Source organism: Dendropsophus ebraccatus, chromosome 7 (assembly GCF_027789765.1).
Source record: "Dendropsophus ebraccatus isolate aDenEbr1 chromosome 7, aDenEbr1.pat, whole genome shotgun sequence".
Taxonomy (NCBI): domain Eukaryota; kingdom Metazoa; phylum Chordata; class Amphibia; order Anura; family Hylidae; genus Dendropsophus; species Dendropsophus ebraccatus.
Window position 1 is genome coordinate 100601414 of NC_091460.1, and position 21773 is coordinate 100623186.

At 40.2% G+C, this 21773-nt stretch overlaps 1 protein-coding gene and 1 long non-coding RNA gene across 3 annotated transcripts in view; one reads left to right on the top strand and one right to left on the bottom strand.

The window, feature by feature from the left end:
• Nucleotides 1-21773, top strand: part of LOC138797604 (fibrillin-2-like) — a 150226-nt gene that overhangs the window by 123177 nt on the left and 5276 nt on the right. For both annotated transcript variants that reach the window (XM_069977983.1, XM_069977982.1), the window contains exons 33-63: nt 303-425; nt 843-968; nt 1421-1543; nt 2493-2615; nt 2699-2860; nt 2953-3021; nt 3117-3242; nt 3340-3465; nt 4498-4647; nt 5586-5657; nt 5760-5885; nt 5991-6116; nt 6223-6348; nt 6470-6586; nt 7411-7539; nt 9304-9423; nt 9823-9948; nt 10399-10551; nt 11494-11559; nt 12873-12998; nt 14533-14652; nt 15207-15326; nt 15952-16083; nt 16385-16510; nt 17214-17420; nt 17502-17627; nt 17711-17833; nt 18801-18917; nt 19213-19341; nt 20038-20157; nt 20899-21133. In XM_069977983.1, the coding sequence (XP_069834084.1) occupies nt 303-425; nt 843-968; nt 1421-1543; nt 2493-2615; nt 2699-2860; nt 2953-3021; nt 3117-3242; nt 3340-3465; nt 4498-4647; nt 5586-5657; nt 5760-5885; nt 5991-6116; nt 6223-6348; nt 6470-6586; nt 7411-7539; nt 9304-9423; nt 9823-9948; nt 10399-10551; nt 11494-11559; nt 12873-12998; nt 14533-14652; nt 15207-15326; nt 15952-16083; nt 16385-16510; nt 17214-17420; nt 17502-17627; nt 17711-17833; nt 18801-18917; nt 19213-19341; nt 20038-20157; nt 20899-21133 (3970 nt within the window). The remainder of the gene's footprint in view (nt 1-302; nt 426-842; nt 969-1420; nt 1544-2492; nt 2616-2698; nt 2861-2952; nt 3022-3116; nt 3243-3339; nt 3466-4497; nt 4648-5585; nt 5658-5759; nt 5886-5990; nt 6117-6222; nt 6349-6469; nt 6587-7410; nt 7540-9303; nt 9424-9822; nt 9949-10398; nt 10552-11493; nt 11560-12872; nt 12999-14532; nt 14653-15206; nt 15327-15951; nt 16084-16384; nt 16511-17213; nt 17421-17501; nt 17628-17710; nt 17834-18800; nt 18918-19212; nt 19342-20037; nt 20158-20898; nt 21134-21773) is intronic.
• Nucleotides 14732-21773, bottom strand: part of LOC138797605 (uncharacterized) — a 33646-nt gene continuing 26604 nt past the window's right edge. Inside the window, exons 2-3 of the long non-coding RNA XR_011363957.1 lie at nt 19241-19333; nt 14732-14932 (exon numbers count right to left, since the gene is read on the bottom strand). This is a non-coding gene — a long non-coding RNA (uncharacterized lncRNA). The remainder of the gene's footprint in view (nt 14933-19240; nt 19334-21773) is intronic.

The following is a 21773-nucleotide window of genomic DNA, read 5'->3' on the forward strand; positions in this document are numbered from 1 at the left end:
GTTCCAATGTGTCTACAGTGATGTTTATTGGCTGTATAGAAGCAGAGGAAATTGTGCCATCTTTTTTGTATGATAAAGTAGCACATGAAAGCAGAGATTAGAGTTTATGGGACAGCAAATCAAGTAGCATATATGGGATCATTATATCAATCCTGGCACAATAATGAATCTGTTCTACTGGCGTATCATCTACAGATTTCAGTCACTATTAGTTACATTAAAGGGAATCTGTCAGCTGTAATTTATGTTCCTAAGTGCTGACCTGCTAACTTCCATTATGATGGGCTCACCTTATCTTCCAGACCTTGATGAATGCTCCACAGAAGACCATAACTGCAATGTAAATGCCAATTGCGTAAACACTCCTGGATCATACCGGTGCACATGCAATGAGGGATTCAATGGGGATGGCTTTTCTTGCTCAGGTACTGAAACTTATTTTTAAAAACAGAAAATTTTCCACTATATGTCAAATGTAGACCTAATACAATAGTTACTTTAGCACCTAGTGTAGATCAATCAACTTTAGGGAAAATGGGTCATTGAGCAGATTTTACAGTGGGCTTGTGAACTTAATGCAAAGACTCAGTTAACACATGAGTTTGTGCACTGTTTTAAGGGACAGTAATCACAATATCGATGACTGTTTTCATGCACTGTGTGAGCAGTTAGTGTAACTTTTACTGTAGGCGGTAGGACCTACTAATAAGTCACACATTTTTGCATTGATTCTATCAGTCATGGTGCTTGCTCTTAGTATAGTCCCTTAAAGACATATGTTATATTTTCTTCTACTTTTATTTATTGAATATTGATGTTTATCCCTTTACAATTTCTCATAGATGTTGATGAGTGTGCAGACAATGTGAACCTGTGTGAAAATGGCCACTGCTTAAATGCCCCTGGAGGTTACCGCTGTGAATGTGAGATGGGTTTTACTCCTACAGAGGACAGCAAGGCTTGTCAAGGTATGTTATACTAATATAAGTGTAAAATATAGAACCAAATGGCTTTTGGTTTTGTTCAGTGAAACTGTCAAGATGTTCTGGTTCAGCAACGTTATGCAAAACTTAACTGTTCACTATTTCATTCCCCACAGCTGCAGAAGTTGGATGCAGCCCTGGGGAGTCCTGGAAAACATGGGTACAGCCATAGGCCATAGGTTGTATCCATGTTTTCCTGGCAGCCCTAGGACAGCATTCATCTCCTGCAGCCATTGGTAATTAAACGCAAAGAGTTCCAGTTCGGATAACGTTGCCGAACCTAAACATTTTAACAGGTTCGCTCAACACTAGTAAAATAGCTGTTACTCTATAAAACAGAAATTGGAAGACACATTCATTTTCCATATCAAATTTAGTCACCCTCAACATTATATTATTCTTGATATCATTGTGTATGAATTTTACTTTTTTTTCAGATATCGATGAGTGTACATTCCAGAACATTTGTGTCTTTGGAACCTGTCAGAACCTTCCAGGAATGTTCCGATGTGTATGTGACGATGGCTACGAACTAGACAGAAGTGGAGGAAATTGTACTGGTAAGATGATCAATCCACAAGAAGTACTGTAGTTCTAGTCGATCTCAATTTAATTGTTTAGTGAGGAAGAGCAGGAGGTGAATGCAATGAATCCTTTAAAGCATCATTAGGAATTTTTACCCAATCAGCGTGCAGTTGGCTCTTGCTGTCAAAAAAGATCACATAAATATGTCTATGACCACATCGGGTGATTTCAGTAAACAAGCCCTATTCTGATTCAATCAGGCTCATTAACGGAACTATGGGAAACAAGCCCATAGTTACCCAATGTTCTTGTGGCAGAAGCGACTGCACGACGATCAGTAGAAGATTCATAATGACGTGTAGAAAAATCTAACCCATAAAAGCAGAGTAAAAACAGCCATAATAACATGCAGAGTCTTAATAGCATGTAGTACTTTAAGCATTAAGGCAGATTTACAAAGGTTGCACCATCAGCATACAGCACAGAGAAGGTTCAGATTATTACTAGAGATAAGCGAACCGGGTTCGTGTTCGAGTCGATCCGAACCCGAACGATCGGCATTTGATTAGCGGGGGCTGCTGAACTTGGATAAAGTTTTAAGGTTGTCTGGAAAACATGGATACAGCCAATGACTATATCCATGTTTTCCACATAGCTTTAGGGCTTTATCCAAGTTCAGCAGCCACCGCTAACCAAATGCCGAAAGTTCGGGTTCGGATCGACTCGAGCATGCTCAAGGTTCGCTCATCTCTAATTATTACCTTCTCCATGGGGTATGCCAGCTGTAACCTTACTCACCTGATGGGTGGGCAGAGGGGACACACAAGGCAGGGAGAAGGCGTGGTCTCCTTAAACACCATATTTATCATGGTTTACGTCTGTTTAGATTTTTGTGCAAGCCTGCAGCAGGCCCAGGGCCGTCGGGCTTTGAATTGCCAATGTGCTAATATAGGCTATACGTTACTTATTTTCTCTTTTCTGTAGACGTAAATGAGTGTGCTGACCCAGTGAACTGTATCAATGGAATATGTGTGAATATACCCGGAAGCTACATGTGCAACTGTCCACAGGACTTTGAGTTGAACCCCACCGGTGTGGGCTGTGTTGGTAGGTACAATAAAATAAATCTCTCTATTTAGCATAATGTAGAGCCATCTCAATTGACTCCATTTTCATTCTCTTTAATGCAGATACTCGTGTCGGAAATTGCTACTTGGAAACTCTGACAAGAGGTGATGCCGGCCTCGCCTGTAGTGCAGAGATTGGGGTTGGGGTTACAAGAGCATCTTGTTGCTGCTCCTTGGGACGTGCCTGGGGTAACCCATGTGAAAGCTGCCCTCTGGCCAACTCCAGTAAGTAGAGACACTTTCTTCTAGTTTATACAGATACAATGATAAGTAGTATATTATTTGCAGATAAAAAATAAATCTGCCTTTTGTTTTAGCCGAATACAAGACTCTGTGTCCAGGGGGAGAGGGATTCAGACCAAATCCCATTACAGTTATTTTGGAAGGTAAGAAGAATGAGATTCCCAACTACATTACTATGTCATTTTTAGTGCCATCTTGAATGTATTGCAATGTGTTTATTTTTTATTTTTTTTTACAGATATTGATGAATGTCAAGAACTTCCTGGTCTGTGTCAGGGTGGAAACTGTGTGAACACCTTTGGAAGCTTCCAGTGCGAGTGTCCACTTGGCTACTATCTCAATGAAGAGACTCGCATCTGTGAAGGTAGATAGAAAACTATTAACCCCTTTAAGGCTTCCTCTTTACATTTACTATAAAACTATTATACAATACACCTGAATTCTATTCTCTCTGTTGTCAGATATCGATGAGTGCTCTACCCACATTGGCATCTGTGGCCCCGGTACCTGCTACAATACATTAGGGAACTACACATGTGTTTGCCCACCAGAGTACATGCAGGTCAACGGAGGAAATAACTGTATGGGTACGTATGATCTAAAGCCACAGGTTGAGCATTTTCTTTGTGGGGCTGTTGTGTTTGCTACAAGCACTAGTACTATACCATCACACACAATTAAAGAAATATTTTAAAATCTAGATTTTCAGGTTGGACAAAGTGTGGTGACTTCTGAAACATAAAGTTTTACCAACTTGAAGAGAACCAATCAGCCCAATTGGGCTGATATGGTACCCAGCAACACAGTATAGATCTACAGTGCAGCTCACGGAAAAAGATGTTTTATTATTATCGTGCTGCAGTATGTCCTGCTGTTTTTAAGAAATTCGGCACAACAGAAATAATTCAATTAGTTCCTTTAAATCACTGGGGGCCTTCCTTGGCCCCCCAATGCACCAATCTGCTCTCGGATTCTCACACCTACCTATGCATATTTAAGATACATAAGTAGACCGGTCTTCCTCCAGTTGTATGGAGACAGGCTGCTGTTTCTGCACTTGTGCTATTCAAAAAGGAAGACCGGCCTGTTTATACATTCTTAAATATGCATATGTAGGTGTGAGCATTGAAGACAGTGGGTGGGCAGAACGGTGCACTGAAGATTTGAGGAACGCCCCAGTGCACTAAAAAAGCTCATTTGCATATTTGTCTGTTATTTCTCAAAAACGAGGGGACATACCAAATAGGAAAAGCGGTGCTGGAAAGAGGAGGTAGGCAGCTACTGGGTAATATTAGCAGGTTCATATGTGGTTTCCCTTTAATGAGTAAAGTGACTAGATTTCTATGGGTAATTTCATTGTGAATGTGAAACAATAAATAGGTAAGCTGTCATCGCTTTCACGATGCCTGAACCACAAGTCATTGGGGTGGTCCCTGTTTGCCTTGACTGATACATCGCTCCTAATACCCTTTTAAGGAGAGAGCTTTTTCTTGAGATACGAGTTGCATGTGAGTGAGTACAGTACAGGCTCCTTTTAACAACCAGCTAGAAAGAATTATCGGTGGACATTCAGAACACTGGCTGATATCTACTCACCTACTGTTTGTCCTTGCCTTCAGACATGAGGAAGAGTGTGTGCTACCGTAACTACAATGACACATGTGAGAATGAGCTCTCAATCAACATGACAAAGAAGATGTGCTGCTGCTCCTACAATATCGGCAAAGCCTGGAATAAACCGTGTGAACCATGCCCTGTCCCTGCTAGTCGTAAGTATTAAATCTTCTTACAAAAAAAAAAAACATTTTATTACAAGTGAGTCAGAATTTTCAATGTTATAATGCTCTACATTTACGTTAATGAACAAATTGGCCAGCAGTGCACACACCGTACAGCTGTTTTTTTCCAGCTGTAGCTAAGATTCATGGGCCCCATAGCAAAAACATAGGGGCCTTTGATTCCTGTATGTGCCCCCCTTGGCCCAGTGCAGTCCCCCTTCGTTCTCCCAACTTTCCGACGCATGAGTGAATTCATGCATGCTGGAAGAACAAACGCTGGGGGACTGTGCCAGGCTAGGTGGGTCTGGTGGCTGGACATGCAATGTTGCCTCGGGCCACAAGAGAGACTGGCAGGGCAGGAAGCCAATGGCTTCTTGCTCTGTCAGTCAGTCAGTCACCACAGCATTTAACTGTGAGGGTTCATCAGAGGCGTTTACAGTTAAAGGGCCAGGCTACTGGGGGCCCTCCTAGTGCATGAGCCCCATAGCAGTGGCGTGGTCTGCCTTTATGGTAGCTACACCACTGGCTAACACGTTGTTTTATTTTCACTCAAAATTACAACTATATTTTGATAAATTATTACTGAGTCTGGACTTAACCTAAGTGTTGTAATAGATCTAGTAAAATATTAGAATTTTTTCCCAGCTAAGTTCCTTACTATTTCAGCCTGAGTTTCCTGTACTTCTCCTCTTCATCCACATGTTCTCCTCTCCCATGAACTTGATGGAGATGTGTCTTTTTTCTGCTATGCCTTGTAATGTTGTTATATTACAATTCAGTTTTCCATTTAGATTTAGGCTCATTATAAGGTCTTGGCTTGGGGTTTTTACATAGATTTTGATATCAGGATCCTTATTTAGCATGACTTTATTCCTGTCTGCATTCTTTGGCTTTGATGTTCATTTACTGAATATTTTTTGTGTATTTAGCCGAATACCAAGTCCTCTGTGGAAATCAAGCACCAGGATTTATCATTGACATCCGCACCGGGAAACCTATGGGTATAAGATCAGAAATATTATTCTGATATTTTTAGACATTTTATACAGGTTTGATGAGAAAACCAATATGAGCCAATATGTGTCTATGTATGTGTTATACAGATATCGATGAGTGCAGTGAAATCCCAGCCATTTGCACCAATGGAGTATGCATCAACCAGATTGGAAGCTTCCGTTGTGAATGCCCAATGGGATTCAGCTACAACAACATCCTTCTCATCTGTGAAGGTTTGCTAGGCTTCATTTCAACTTTTTTATAGTAACAATACAACATGAATAGTAACGTTGTGTTTATTATATGTATAAATGTATACATTGTCTTTATATTGACAGATATCGATGAGTGCAGCAGCGGAGAAAACCTGTGCCAGATTAATGCAGATTGTATTAATATCCCGGGCTCATATCGCTGTGAATGTTCCAGCGGATACAAGCTATCCCCCAGCGGTGCTTGTGTTGGTTAGTCTATATTCATCAATACCTACTTACAGTAATAAGTTACTTTCATTCTTTTGCTTATGAACCCCTTATCTCTATATGGCTAAAAAGGTGCTTTTTCCCTTAGGCCGTAATGAATGCAATGAAATTCCCAATGTCTGTAGCCATGGAACGTGTGTGGACACAATTGGAAGCTACATATGCATCTGTCACAATGGCTTCAAAGCAAGTGCAGACCAAACCATGTGCATGGGTGAGTGTCATATATATATATATATATATATATATATATATATATATATATGTATATAATTTTTTACATTTTTTACCTGGATGGATTATTCATGCTGGTGTTTGATATTTCTAAATTTTAGATATTGACGAGTGTGACCGGCAGCCTTGTGGCAATGGTACCTGCAAGAACACTGTGGGGTCCTATAACTGCCTTTGCTTCCCTGGCTTTGAACTAACGCACAACAATGATTGCATGGGTAAGAAACTGCATCCCATAAAACATATATCATTATAATATTTATGGGATAAAACAAGTATGTGAAGAAAAAGCCTATGAAACTAAGTTATGCAGTAGTACTTAATGTGAATCTGTTGGTGACACTGCTGGATAGATATCGATGAAAGTATTCAGTACCTTTATTGCCTGTGTTTGTGTTTTATCTTCATTAAAAAAAAAACACCATTTTTTTATGTCAATAATGTTGAAGAGGTGGAGCCTATTGTTCCCTGGACCCTAGACCTGTGTTGTATGCACAGTGTATATTGCTGATTATGTAATGGGAGGGCATACAGCATGGCAAGACATAGCTGTGTTATGGCCCAAGGAATAATAGGCTCCACCCAAATAAAGGGTCAACAAAGATGTGTTCTGAATGCTTATATTGAAATCTATGCAGCAGTGCCAACAGTTCAGTACGTGGTTAGGGGTTCACAGTTTCACAGTAAATGAGTATTGACCTAGAAATATTTCAAAAGTTTTGATGGGTCAGGGTCTGGGTGTTTGATTGAGCAGCAGAAGCTTCACCCACCAGCTCACTCCATTGTACGTCTATGGAGATCCTAGCAGGCCGGGGAGTGAAGCGCTTAGCCAAGTATTTCTTGTTTTGACCTTTATACAACCACATAGATATAAAATAATGTCTATTAAGTGTTTAGTAACAGAGATGAAATATTTTGCCACTTGGTTTGTATATGTACTTGGTAATACCATACACGTCTCCTGTAATTTAAATCCAGTAGCAGATGCCAGAGCATACAGCTTCTTTAACAATGCCCAATCGGTGGTTCTTTACCTTTGCAGACATAGATGAGTGCTCCTCCCTTGTGGGACAAGTTTGCAGAAATGGCCAATGCATCAATAATGTGGGTTCCTTCCAATGTCTGTGCCAAGAAGGCTATGAAATAACTCCTGACGGAAAGAACTGCGTGGGTGAGTGTGTGGATGCACTAAACTATTATACAGTACATTACCCTACGCACTTACATCCGTATTATTCCCATGTTGTTATAAGCTATTGTAAGGTTGTGGGGTTGTGGTAAGATATGGTTTTATATCTACATGGTACCCTATATTTTAGTATAAGAAGAACGCATGACCCCACACATTTTTTAGATGCCTCATTGACCCAATGACCATATCAGCCACAATGTCACCATAACACAGACACAGTAACCTTATAATAAAATCACGTATTGCCCACATAAACAGTGTTTTATTAACAATACCAGCACAATGCCCTCCCACTTAAAGGGGTACTCCAGAGAAAAAATGTTTTTTAATCAACTGGTGTCAGAAAGATATATAGATTTGTAAATTACTTCTATTTAAAAATCTTAAATCTTCCAGGGCTCAGGGACAGTGTCTATGCTAAGTTATGGCTCAGACAGGTCAATATCCATAGCCTGATGGTGGTTTACCAATGATGAGTGCACCTCACACATCTTGAATCTATCTAATTTATTGAATCTGTCTGTACAATCCAATGGGTTACTTCTGTGGCAATGAGTAACAAGTTTTGTTGGTTTTTGTATTTATCATTTTAGTGTCGTTATACAAAATAAGTAAAATGATGAAACATAGAAACATAGAAGATTGTCAGCAGAAAAAGACCACTGGGTCCATCTAGTCTGCCCTTTTAGTATTTTCTTTCTTATTATCTTAGGATAGATGCATGTTTATCCCAGGCGTGTTTAAATTCTGTTATTGTAGATTTACCAACCACCTCTGCTGGAAGTTTGTTCCAGGTATCTACTACTCTTTCAGTAAAATAAGAGTAGTAGATACCTGGAACAAACTTCCAGCAGAGGTGGTTGGTAAATCTACAATAACAGAATTTAAACACGCTTGAGACAAAAAAAATTAGAGGATCATAAAAATATAAAACACTTCCTACTATTAAGTCTTCCATCAAGCTACAAGTAATAATACTTCAGTAACGATCACATTGTCCACAGAATACCATAATATATCTTTTTACACCAAGGAGAGGACTAGAACAGTGCTTCTCAAACTGTGAGGCGGGCCTCATCAGTGAGGCGCCCCCTAGTTGTTGGTGAGGCCCAGCTGGGGAGGCAGTTTTCACAAAAGTAACTATGATATGCATAGTCCTTTTGCTGTTTGCAAAAATCTCCATTTTAGCAACATTATTAATTTATTTTGTACTTGCTTTATTAGCATCTAGAGCTTGGGAGACGGATAAAAGCTAGCCCTAGCATTATTTTCAACTTTTAAATGGACTTTCACCACAGATAGTGAGGCCCAGGCACAATCTGGTCAGTCTGGTGAGGCCCAGGTATTGCTTTGGTCTGTTGGGTGAGGCTTCAGTAGAAAAAGTTTGAAAAGCACTGGACTAGAAGACACCCTACACAGGGGCAAGACTCCCAAGGGGACTACCATTATCCCTACTCTAGCAACATTCTACTCCCTTCTAATGACCCTTTCTACTTTATCTTTTGCTATAGAGATTCCTAGCATCTAACCTCTACCCATAGTACCTCTTATCCCTGGAGAGAGGGCTCGATCCCCACGCCTTCACACTCTTTGTCACTGCAGAAACAATTACAAGTAACAAACAACTTTACATGAACTGCATAAAGTTATTTTATCAGGAAATCCCATAGTCTGTTAAGTTTTATCAAATTACCCAGCACCAAAGACCATGCTAAATGATGGTGGTGTTTTATATGTTTTCAGATATAAATGAGTGCGTTAGCCTGCCTGGAACCTGTTCTCCTGGTACTTGCCAAAATCTAGAAGGATCCTTCCGCTGCATCTGCCCTCCAGGATATGCTGTACAGAATGACAACTGTATTGGTAAGTACACCGTCCTATATGCACACAATATTACATAAAGATATTTATCAAGGACGGTAGAGGTGCACACCTGCAGGCAGTGAAACTCTAGAGCTAGCATAGATTTCACTAAGAATTTGCCTTTGTGTATATTTTTGTAAATGTGGTGGACACATAGACCACGCCCTCTCTGTGTGCTGTCACGCCCACTGCCCCACCCTCTCCTGGCAGGAGTGGAGCAGGAAAAAAAATGTGCATACTTTTTGCACAACACATATAATATGTGAATATTTGCCATTTGCCCCGCTTGAGCCCCATGATTAATCCCCCCATAGTATAGCTTGTGTGTATCCTTTATGTATATGGTATAATATTTTGCAATTCATCTTTATTAAAATGTATTAAATCTCTCTTCTCCAGATATTAATGAATGTGATGATGAGCCAAACATCTGTTTATTTGGAACTTGTACTAACACCCCTGGAAGCTTCCAGTGCATATGTCCTCCAGGATTTGTGCTGTCAGATAATGGACGCCGTTGCTTTGGTGAGTGGTGTTTGCTGATTTAAATTGTCAGCCCTTAAGTAAGAATGGCAGTCATTGTCCACCTTCTATCATCAAGCTGTTTTTAGGTCCAAATTTTTGTGCCAATGTATTTCTAAATATGGGGGTCAGAGCTCTGTTTTTCTGATACAGAGCTCCTGCATAGATATGGAACTCTATATGAGAAAAACTAAACACCATACAATTAAGAATGTTATCAGCAAATAACTAATTTACATAAAAAAAAGAAAAAAATATTACTTGAGTCGAAAAAATAAAATAATTGCCATTATTTGCTGTTAAATGGCATAAAGGGGGTGAAGTTTAAATATTTACAGGATGCAGCAATGATATCAGATATTGCATTTTCCATAGACGTTTATAACATCTTACTTTACAGGTGTTCCAGAATGTATAAAGCAGTTACTGAGTTATTTGCGTTTTTCTTACCAGACACCCGTCAAAGTTTCTGCTTTACTCGATTTGATAATGGAAAATGTTCCGTTCCCAAGGCGTTCAATACCACAAAAGCAAGGTGCTGCTGTAGTACGATGCCTGGTGAAGGTTGGGGAGATCCTTGTGAGCTGTGTCCGCATGAGTCAAGTGGTAAGCCCAGAGATCTACAATGTGAAGGCATTAAAAACCGTAAAATTGTGGAAAGTGTGTGAATTCATTAACAATTACAAATTACAATTACTCCATAATTTGAACAGATTTGAAGAAGGTTAGATCTATAGTTAAAGGGGTTATCCAAGCTTGGAAAAACATGGCTTTCTTCCAAAAATAGCACCACTCTTGTCTTCAGTTTGGGGGTGGGTTTTGCAGCTCAGTTCAATTGAAGTGAATGGGGCTAAATTGTAACACCGCACACAACCTGAGGACTGGGGTGGAGCTGTTTTTGCAAGAAAGTAGCTGTGCTTTTTTTTTTTTAAATCCTGGATAACCCATTTAAGCCACAATGCCTTTTTGCAAAAAAGTGTACATTCTGTCTACAGCATATGGCGGCCATCTAACTGTCTGCCACCAAATCATGTCATTGGAGAGAAGGATTGTGCATGCAGGATTTTTACCACTTTGTTCTCGGAGAGATAAGCCAGCACCAGAACTGTCTGCCTGTGGCCTATCCATTTCCTCCCCACAGGCGAAACACGAACATTAAGCTATTCCAATCATGTTTTTGAATGTTCTTTATTTTTTTTAAAAAATCCTGAATTTTTGCTGTTTTAGGCTATGTTGACACACCCTAAAATAAAGGTAAAATACAGCCCTAATTTTGAGCTAACAAATCACTGTATTTTCTATAAAATAATGTGCTTTATTGACGTAAATGAGAAATTGGCGGGTAGTGCACACACCGCATAGAATAACGGCCATAATTGATTCTGATTGTCCAAATAATGAACATGCTTGAGATTTACCACCTGCTTTTACAAAATATGGCATTTAAAAAAAATAAAGATTACATATAATAACATTACCTTTAAAAGTTATTGTGTATATGCAATCTCTTGATGTTAACAAATGCTCCTCTTTCCTTCCATTTTATAGTGGCTTTCCAGGAACTCTGTCCTTATGGTCATGGTTCTATTCAAGACAGAACAGACACCAGAGAAGGTAGGCCATGCCATGGTTCTTGGCAGTAAGCTACAGTTCTGCTTTTTTAACCATTATTATGTTTACTGTGATATATTCTTAAAGGGGTTGGTCAAGTTTTATATGCTACAGCCAGACACATAGTATTGCTGTTAATATGTCTGTTCCTCATATTCAGGGTCTTCAGTTCACCTCCATTAAGATGTATTATGAGGCTCCACCACCTTGTTCCTCTGTCCTCTCGCTCTCGCTTGACAATTCTCATGTCCATAAGATGGCACAGTATAGAGGAGCAGGGGACCATTAAGTCACTAAGGGGGAGATTTATGAAGACCGGCGTTTTTGTGCACCGGGCTGAAATTAGGTCCCGCACCCTTTTTCCAGGCTGGATTTACTAAGAGGCAAACGCACCCTGTGCCTGACGTAAGAAATCTACACCTGCTTCCTCTCTGCTGTGCCACACCTCCCTGAGCCCCCCTACACGCCCATCAAGCAAGTGGGGAATATGTCCCCCTAAGTGTATGCGGGGGACAGCTAAAAAGTAGCCAACCCCTTTAAAAATTCTCTTTATGTTAATGGTTCATAGCCGAATCATTTAAGATCCTCACAGATCCCTGGGAGTATAATAGGATCCATCAGGTCTTTGTGCCTGAGAAGAATTACTTAGTAGACTACTCCTCAAATGTAAAAGAATCCCAAATGAGGCCAACTGATAGCACAAGATTTTCCTTCAACTCAATGGGTATCTGAAAGGGGTTGTCTAACCCATCTTATGAATTAAAACTGACATTTTAATAAGCTGCTTGCGGGTTCAGTTCCTGAAACCCATAGCAAACAGTTAGTATCAATGGGTAAAAGTTGAGGTTGTGTGTAGAATGCACTTTGGGTCAGGTGTCCCAAATGTAGGATCTTTATGATGTTCATTATGAGGCAAGACCTCTTTAAAATGATACGTTGTCTGTTCTTCTGTAAAAATAATGTAACATTAAAAAAAACTAATTAACAAAGAGGATATGGGGGGGCGGGGGATTGGGATCAAGACCAGCGCATCTTAATGCCCGTCTTAAGTACATCCCCATCCCTGGGATCGACACTGGATTTCTTGAAAGGAGTACTTCTGAGGTTCTGAGCTGGTGTAGGTTTCTACCATGATTTACACCCATTTTTGGCATAAATCATGGTAATTCAGTAATCAATGGTAATCCATGCCCCCTCTGCACTTTCCAGACTCCACCAGGGTGCCAATTTAGGCCAAGGTGTAGATTGAGAAATCCCCCAAAAATGTTTGACAAATATACAATTCATGAACTTCTGTTATTCTGTCTATTGTTTAGATGTCAATGAATGTGCTGAGAGTCCAGGAATTTGCGTCAATGGCATCTGTATAAATACCGATAGCTCTTTCCGCTGTGAATGTCCATTTGGATATAACCTTGACTTCACTGGAGTTAACTGCGTAGGTAAGTAGTACCCACTGAAAAACATTTATTGTATACATGTTTGAGGGGGAGGGTTTCTCCTTTCTCAAATTGTGATGGAAAAAAAGCATTAGCTGGTAGTTATAACAGTTATCCCACTAGCCACATTGTTTTTCTGATGCCATAGTTACTATACCTCTGTTGGAGATAGTAGGTGGATGGTAGATTAAAAAGAACTATTGACAGGTCAGACAGGTCATCAGGCATCTCAAAAGTTATTGATTGCAACAGGTCTCACTTCAAAAGATCACTACGACCAGGAGATACAACCGGGGAGAGAGCGACAAGCATGCGATCCACTCCCCGGCCACTCGCTAATTCCAACAGTGTAGGCTCATTATAGCCTATAAGGCTGAACTGTCAGAATTAGCAGTAGCCACAACTGGATTTGCATGGCTGCCACACTCTCTCACTAAATATATCTAATGATCACAGTTAGGGTGGTATTACATGGTCCGAGCAGGGCCCGATAATACCTGTAAACAAGCGCCGATCTGCTAGACCGTTGCTCGTTTACTGGCTTTATTACACAGCCCGATAATCGTTTGACAAGAGCTGCAAGGACATTGTTACCGATGTCCTTGCAGCCCTTGCTAAACTGGCATACATTACCCATCCACGTTCCAGGGCTGCTCCTGCTGTCCGCTTCTGCCTGTCAGCTGGTAGGCCGCTCAGCCAATCACAGGCCGGGACTGCTGCGGCCTGTGATTGGCTGAGCGGCCTATCAGCTGACAGGCCGCTGTGAAGCTAGAGCGCGCACGGGACCCCGGGAGAAGCGGATGGCAGGAGCAGCCCTGGAACGGGGATGGGTAATGTATATCGTTAGTCGCCGGCCACGCACCGCTATTACACGTAGCGGTGCACGATCGGCGCCCGACAAAAATAGGCTGTAACCTATATCAACTATCAGCCGATTATCGTTGTCATCGGCTGATCGTTGCATTTATTACATGGAGCGATAATCGGCCGAATCGGGCAAATTCGGGCGATTATCGTTCTGTGTAATAGTACCCTTAAGGGCCTATTACACTGGTCGTTTAGAGGAGCAAACGAGCGCTCTCAGCGCTCGTTTGCTCCTCGTTCCCCGCTCGCTGCCGCCGCTATTCGGCGCGGCTGCAGCGAGCGGGTGAGTGCGGGAGGGGCGGCGGGGAGCTGCGGGGGGGGCTGCCCGGGGGATCGCTGATCGTCCGGGCAGCCCATAGGATATAGCAGCGTCTGCTGCCGACGCTCCTATTCCACGGAGCGACGGCAGCAGATCGCTGCTATATCAGTCGCTTGTTTTTCAACATGTTCTCTATTCCACGGGACGATTATCGTCCGTAGCGGCCGATATCGGCCGAATATGGACGATAATCGTTCCGTGGAATAGGGCCTTTAGTCTCAGCAGAGAGATATGCTGCGATCAATAACTTCTGATATGTCTGGTCACATCAAGGTATTTTCAATGCCAGGTTTGCTAAGTTAGAAACAGAATCAAAAAAGTTAAAGGTTTACGTTTATCTCGCTTATTTTGCAGACACGGATGAGTGCTCCATCGGAAACCCTTGCGGCAATGGAACATGTTCTAATGTGGTCGGTGGATTTGAATGCGCCTGTGATGAAGGATTTGAACCTGGATCTATGATGACTTGTGAAGGCAATAATAATATTTATTTATTTGTATAGCACCAACAGATTCTGCAGCACTTTTTTTTTTACACAATTCAGACGTCACATTTACACATTATAGAATAAAACAATTAAAATAAAGATACAAAAAAGACCTGCTCGCAAGAGCTCACACACTAAGAGGATCAGATCCAGGAGAATCAGCAAGGAGTAGTTTCCTTATGACTTGGCCTTTAGGAGATTGTTTGACACCTTGGTGAGAGCAGTTTTAGTTTGAGCGGTTAGGAGTGAAGGGATTGGAAGCCCGTCTGAGGGTCAAAAAGAGAGTTATCGGAGAGATAGCAGGTTAGAATAGACCAGATGGAGGTAACACCAACACATATACAGTGCACTATTAGCACAGGACATATGAGACAGAAAAGTCCTTCCCCGTAAAAACTAAAACCCTTTGATCAAGGAGATGTGCAGCATATCAAACAAAAAAAAAAAAAAACTTCCACGTTAAAAGAAAAAATGGAACAATTATGTATTCATTGTATTTTTCATCATTGGTAAATTTTCTTGTTTTTCTTTGTTTTTCAGATATCAATGAGTGCACCAATCCTCTTCTGTGTGCTTTCCGCTGTATAAACACTTATGGATCATATGAATGCACATGTCCTTCTGGCTATACCCTAAGAGAGGATCGCCGAATGTGCAAAGGTATTAGAATTTTTTAAGGGAACAGTTGGGCCGCATTTTTTATTTATTCATTACCTGGTCATGATAACCTAATCCTAATTTGAGTATCATGTTTTATGGTATTTAAAGGGGTTGTCTGGTAAAAACATACGCACATGCTATCAATGCACTCTGGGCTAATAGAGAAGAGCCACCTTGTTCATTAGCCAGAGTGGACAGCTATGAAGACTCTCTCCGTCTAAAGGATGGAACACATGCATGCTTTACATGGACTTGATCTTGATTTCAATGAGCACCATACAATGCCTCCTGCCCCCTGTGATGTATCAAGTATCGGAAAATACTCAACTCGAGTAACAAGCATTAGAGCATTTTAGTACTCGCTCATCTCTATTGCTTATATGTTACCTCACAGATTACTGCTGCCTGATGGGGGTCCTAGTAACAAAGTGGCTGAAAGCCCCATTAATCTGTTATTATTTTTGCTGTTTTACATCAACACCCAATAGAGAGAAACAATCCTAGACTGCACATTCAGGGGAAACATCATTTCAGGAGTTTAAATGATCACTTTTAATGCCAGTTTAGCCTAGACATATGATAGAAGACAGAAATTCTATAAGAATCATATACCTGTGTTTTACAGATCTGGATGAATGTGCTGAAGGTCTACATGACTGTGAATCCAAAGGCATGATGTGCAAAAACCTCATTGGTACATTTATGTGTATTTGCCCACCTGGCATGCAGAGGCGCCCTGACGGCGAAGGATGTATGGGTGAGTTATAGCTATTAATTAAATTCAGATCAAGAAGTAGCCTGCTTATCACGTAACACATCTGTGTGTAGAGAATAGATGTATGTATCTCTGTAACCTTTGTAGACTTTGGTAGCATCTTTGTCTGTTTTTGGATTGTATAAACATCCTGGTAGTTCATTTGCTATTTGTTTTAGGAAGTTGTTTACTTCCCTATTATCTTATGCATATGAACAGATGCCAGATTCCAAGTCCCATGTTTATTCTCTTGCTGTATAAATGTTTATTATGTAATGTTTCCTGTAATTATGTTTTAAACCAGATGAAAATGAATGTCGTACAAAGCCCGGTATCTGCACCAATGGACGTTGTGTGAACACAATTGGAAGCTATAGATGTGACTGTAATGATGGGTTCCAAGTCAGTGCATCTGGAACAGAATGTATTGGTGAGTAAAAAGGCTGTTTTAGCTATACTGTGTTTTTCGATAACCTTTACAGCTTTATATACTTTGTTTAGCTGCTTCATCAATAAAATTCTCAGTAATAGCCAACAACACTTTCATGCTTACAAAATCATATATATTTTATATACCTTCTACTTCTTTAGCTAACAGTATTGCAATATGGATTAATAATGGATATTTTCTTATAAAGGAATAAGGAAGGGATCTGAGTGAACCAGAAGGTATCCTTTTGAGACAGGGAAACTACAAAGGTCACAGGAGACCCCAAGATCTTCCCATAGTTGATAGGGAAATAGGAGTTTGTAGTAAACTTTCCCTCCTCGCTTTACTAAATGTTTGGAAGGGTGATTGGCAATTGGAATGTTATGCCTCCCTTCCCGAACCGGACATACAAGCCCAGCATAGTTATTTGCTAAGCTAACTTATTCGTTATTCACTATGCTAAGTGCAGCGAAATTGCAGGTGCAGCGGAGAGGATGCTCAGGAATATAGTCAAAGGGGATGACCCATTTGGGATAACATCAGAATTATGGAGAGAATTAAGGAATGGTCGGGCGCCCCCCTGGGAATAAAGATAATTTTATAACGTGGTGTTGCTAAGCTGGGTTATGTGTTATTTGGAATAGTGAATACAGAGTATTGAAATAAATAAAAACTATTTAAAAATGGTTCTTTTCACCTCTAGACACCCGTCAAGGATCTTGTTTCACTGAAGTTCTACAGACAATGTGTCAACTTTCATCTACTAATCGTAACATGGTCACCAAATCTGAGTGCTGCTGTAATGGAGGGCGAGGATGGGGCAATCAGTGTGAACTGTGCCCGCTTCCTGGAACTGCAGCCTACAAAAAGATGTGCCCACATGGTCCTGGCTTCACCACCGATGGACGAGGTACAGAACTCATCAACAATTTAAGAATGATTTCACTTGATTTTCAAAATACACTAATGTTTAATCTACTTCTTGTCTTAGATATTGATGAATGCAGAGTGCTACCCAACCTGTGCAAAAACGGCCAGTGTATAAACACCATTGGGTCTTTCCGCTGTCACTGCAATTTGGGCTATACCACAGACTTCACAGGAACCACATGTGTCGGTAAGACCATTACCATATCTGTGGAAACAGGCGTACTGTATAATACAGATTCATGACATGTAATGATTTCTTCTTCAATGCAGATCTTGATGAATGTGCCCAGTCTCCCAAACCCTGCAACTTTATATGTAAGAACACAGAGGGCAGCTACCAATGCTCATGTCCTAGAGGATACATTCTACAAGAAGATGGCAAGACATGTAAAGGTAATGTATACCTGCTACCTTTCTATCTAGAGTTTAGTGATCCAATGCAGAATATTAGTGAATATTAGTGAAAGCTGGTATCACATGTGGCTACACAGGTGGCCAGTAGGAAGAAGCCAGCACAGGGTATGTTGGGCAGTGTTACACAGAATAGATTGGGACCAGGAGCTGAAAAGTATATCTGTGGCTGAGCATACTCTGTCTTCTTGGACAGGTATGGAAAGGTAGTATAATATTACACTGCCCTATGTAGTGTAAGCAAGCACTGATCTAGAAAATCGGCACTTGCTTGCACTGCATCGGGCTTGATTACAGGGCTCGACGATCGTGCAGCAAGGGACATATATATATATATATATATATATATATATATATATATATATATATATTGATGTCCGTGCAGCCCTTGCTGCCTATATAGAAAATAATAAAGCTATACTTTACCTCTCCATGATCCCTGGTGTCCTTCCTGCTTCTCTCTATGTTCCCCGTAGCCACCACTGTCACTTTTGACACATCTCTGATTGGCTGAGCAGCCTGTTACTGTAGAGATGGTTTCAGACGTGCCAGAAGTGGCCGCGGTGGACTGGGAGAAGCCAGGAGGACACCGGGGAGCGTGGACAGATAAGTATATAACTTTATTATTTTCTATAAACTTTCATCAGCTGCTGACCACGCACCTCTTATTATAGAAAGCGATGTGTGGTCAGTGGCGAATGATTTTTTAAATTGGTGATAACGATCAGTCAATGATCAGCTTCTCAGCCGATCATTGTCTTTATTACACAGGAGGATATCTGTCCAATTCTGCCTGACTGGGCAGATAATCACCCTGTGTAGTAAGGCTCTTATTAGCCAGGCAGGCCTTTCACTATGCAGCATTTAGTCATGTCATAAGAAGAGTTTGTAGGAAATTTAAAAGGATTCATGGCCAAAAAATAAGTTCTAACAAAGTACAACTTTACAGACTTGGATGAATGTTCAACCAAACAGCACAACTGCCAGTTCCTATGTGTTAACACTATTGGAAGCTTCAACTGCAAGTGTCCACCTGGATTCACCCAGCACCAATCTTCATGCATTGGTAAGATATAAAATGCATCTTATCTATATTGTTGAGAATGTTGTAAAAATAATAGAAAATAGTAGATAACTATAGTGGAAGTGAATAGAAAGTAATCAATAGTATTGTGTGTTACTAAATAAACACTATTAATATAGATAGATAGATAGATAGATAGATAGATAGATAGATAGATAGACAGATAGATAGGAGATGGATAGATAGATAGATAGATAGATAGATAGATAGATAGATAGATTAAATATATGTATAGATATGTATAATTTATATCTAACCAGATGCTTTGTATTTGCAGATAATAATGAGTGCAGTGCTCAACCAACCTTGTGCGGAGCTCGGGGCATGTGCCAGAACAACCCTGGCAGCTTCACCTGTGAATGTCAGAAAGGCTTTTCTCTGGACAACACAGGAAGCAACTGTGAAGGTTAGAGAAAAATTAATATTTAGCATTATTATTACTATAGTTATTTATGTTACAGTGGTCATATAGAAATAAATGCTTTTCCAATGACTGAGTATTCCAAATCCTATTTTAAAGAAGATAAATTAGTTATTTATACAGATGTATTTATTTTTCTTCATCTCTTTAAGGCTCTGTTCACATATAGTATTTCCGTCAGCCCGTTGGTCAGTATTTTCTCAACCAAAATCAGGATTGGGACTGAGAGGGCAAAATTATTATGGAAAGATTTGCACAGTTTTTGTGTTTTTAACCCACTCCTGGTTTTGGTTTAAAAAAAGATTGATGGAAATACTATGTGTGAGCATAGCCTTATGATGACATTCATATATTCTTATATAATGTCATGCTGTTAGTCTCAGTTCATTATGTAAGAATTCCATAAATAGGGCCATATTACACCAACAGATTATCTGACAGATTTTTTTTGAGCCAAAGGCAGGAATGGACTATAAACAGAGAACAGGTCATAAAGGAAAGACTGAGATTTCTTCTTTTTCAAATCCATTCCTGGCTTTGGCTTAAAAAAATCTGTCAGATAATCTGTTGGTGTAATACAGTGTATGTGGAAATGTCTTCAGTTCCCTCTTCCGTGACAAGTACATATTTGTAAGTCAATAGACTAAGACAAGAACTAAAAACTCAATTTTTATCTTGCAGATGTTGATGAGTGTGATGGTAACCATCGCTGTCAACACGGTTGTCAGAATGTGCTTGGTGGATTCCGCTGTGGCTGTCCACAGGGTTATGTGCAACATTACCAGTGGAACCAGTGTGTGGGTAAGTAGTGGAAAGAAAGGAAAGATGCATTTGCATTTATAACAATTTTGTAATATATAACTGTTATAATAATTCCTCCCAATCAAAGTTATTATCGTAACAATAAAGAGTGGAAATTGCAGCAGCTTAACAACATGCCTTAAAAAAGAGCATTAGGTTAAAGGGGAACTCCGGCTATATATTTTTTTTATCAACTTGTGTCATAAAGTTATACTGATTTGTAATTTACTTCTATTTAAAAATATCCCTGTCTTCCAGTACTTATCAGCGGCTGTATGTCCTGCAGAAAGTTGTGTATTCTTTCCAGTCTGACACAGTTTTCTCTGCTGCCACCTCTGTCCATGTCAGGAACTGTCCAGAGTAGTAGCAAATCACTATAGAAAACCTCTCCTGCTCTGGACAGTTCCTGACATGGACAGAGGTGGCAGCAGAGACCACTGTGTGACACTGAAAAGAATATACCACTTCATGCAGGACATACAGCAGCTGATAAGTACTGGAAGACTGGAGATTTTTAAATAGAAGTAATTTACAATTATTTAAAACTTTTTGGTACCAGTTGTTCTAGGGAAAAAACACTAGAGTATCCCTTTAAGTAAATGTAGTTCTGTACTTGTGGTAGAAGTAATGTCTTTATGTAGAAATTAAATTTCCATAGTTTATATACAATACTTATTGATCTGAAGAATTATTTATACTAAACTCTTTCATTCTAATAATGCTGCTCTTTTTTGTTGTCAGATGAGAATGAGTGTAGCAGCCAGTCAACCTGCGGCTCTGCCTCCTGCTATAACACTTTGGGAAGCTACAAATGCATCTGCCCCTCAGGCTTTGACTTTGACTCCTCTTTTGGTGGCTGTCAGGATGTGGATGAGTGTTCAGGTGCTGGAGGAAATCCTTGCAGCTATGGTTGTTCCAACACTGATGGTGGTTACCTGTGCGGATGTCCAGGAGGATATTTCCGAGCTGGCCAAGGGTGAGAAATTATTACTCAACAACTTAGTATTTGGCCAATATATCAGTACCCTAAACCATATTCATGTGGCATGCAAATAGACATTTAAAGGGGCACTCCGGTGGAAAAAAAATGTTTTTAAATTAGCTGGTGTCAGAAAGCCATACAGATTTATAAATTACTTCTATTTAAAATATCCAGTCGTCTAATAATTATCAGTTGCTGTATGTCCTACAGGAAGTGGTGTATGATGTGACACTGTGCTCTCTGCTGCCACCTCTGTCCATGTGAAGAACTGTCCAGAGCAGTAGCAAATCCCCATAGGAACTGTCCAGAGCAGGAGAGATTATCTATGGGGATTTGCTCCTGCTCTGGACAGTTCATGACAAGGACAGAGGTGGCAGCAGAGAGCACAGTGTCAGATGTGTCAGACTCAAAAGAATACACCACCTCCTGGAGGACATGCAGCAGCTGATAAGTACTGGAAGATTTTTAAATAGGAAGTTATACAGATTTGTAAATTACTTCTGACACCAGTAGTTTTTAAATTTTTTTTTCCTGTTATACCCCTTTAACTAATATTAGAAATGAATTGTGGATTAATACATGTTGAACTTCCTTAGGGAGTATTATTTAGCTTTTGGCAGATGGAAGCAGAATT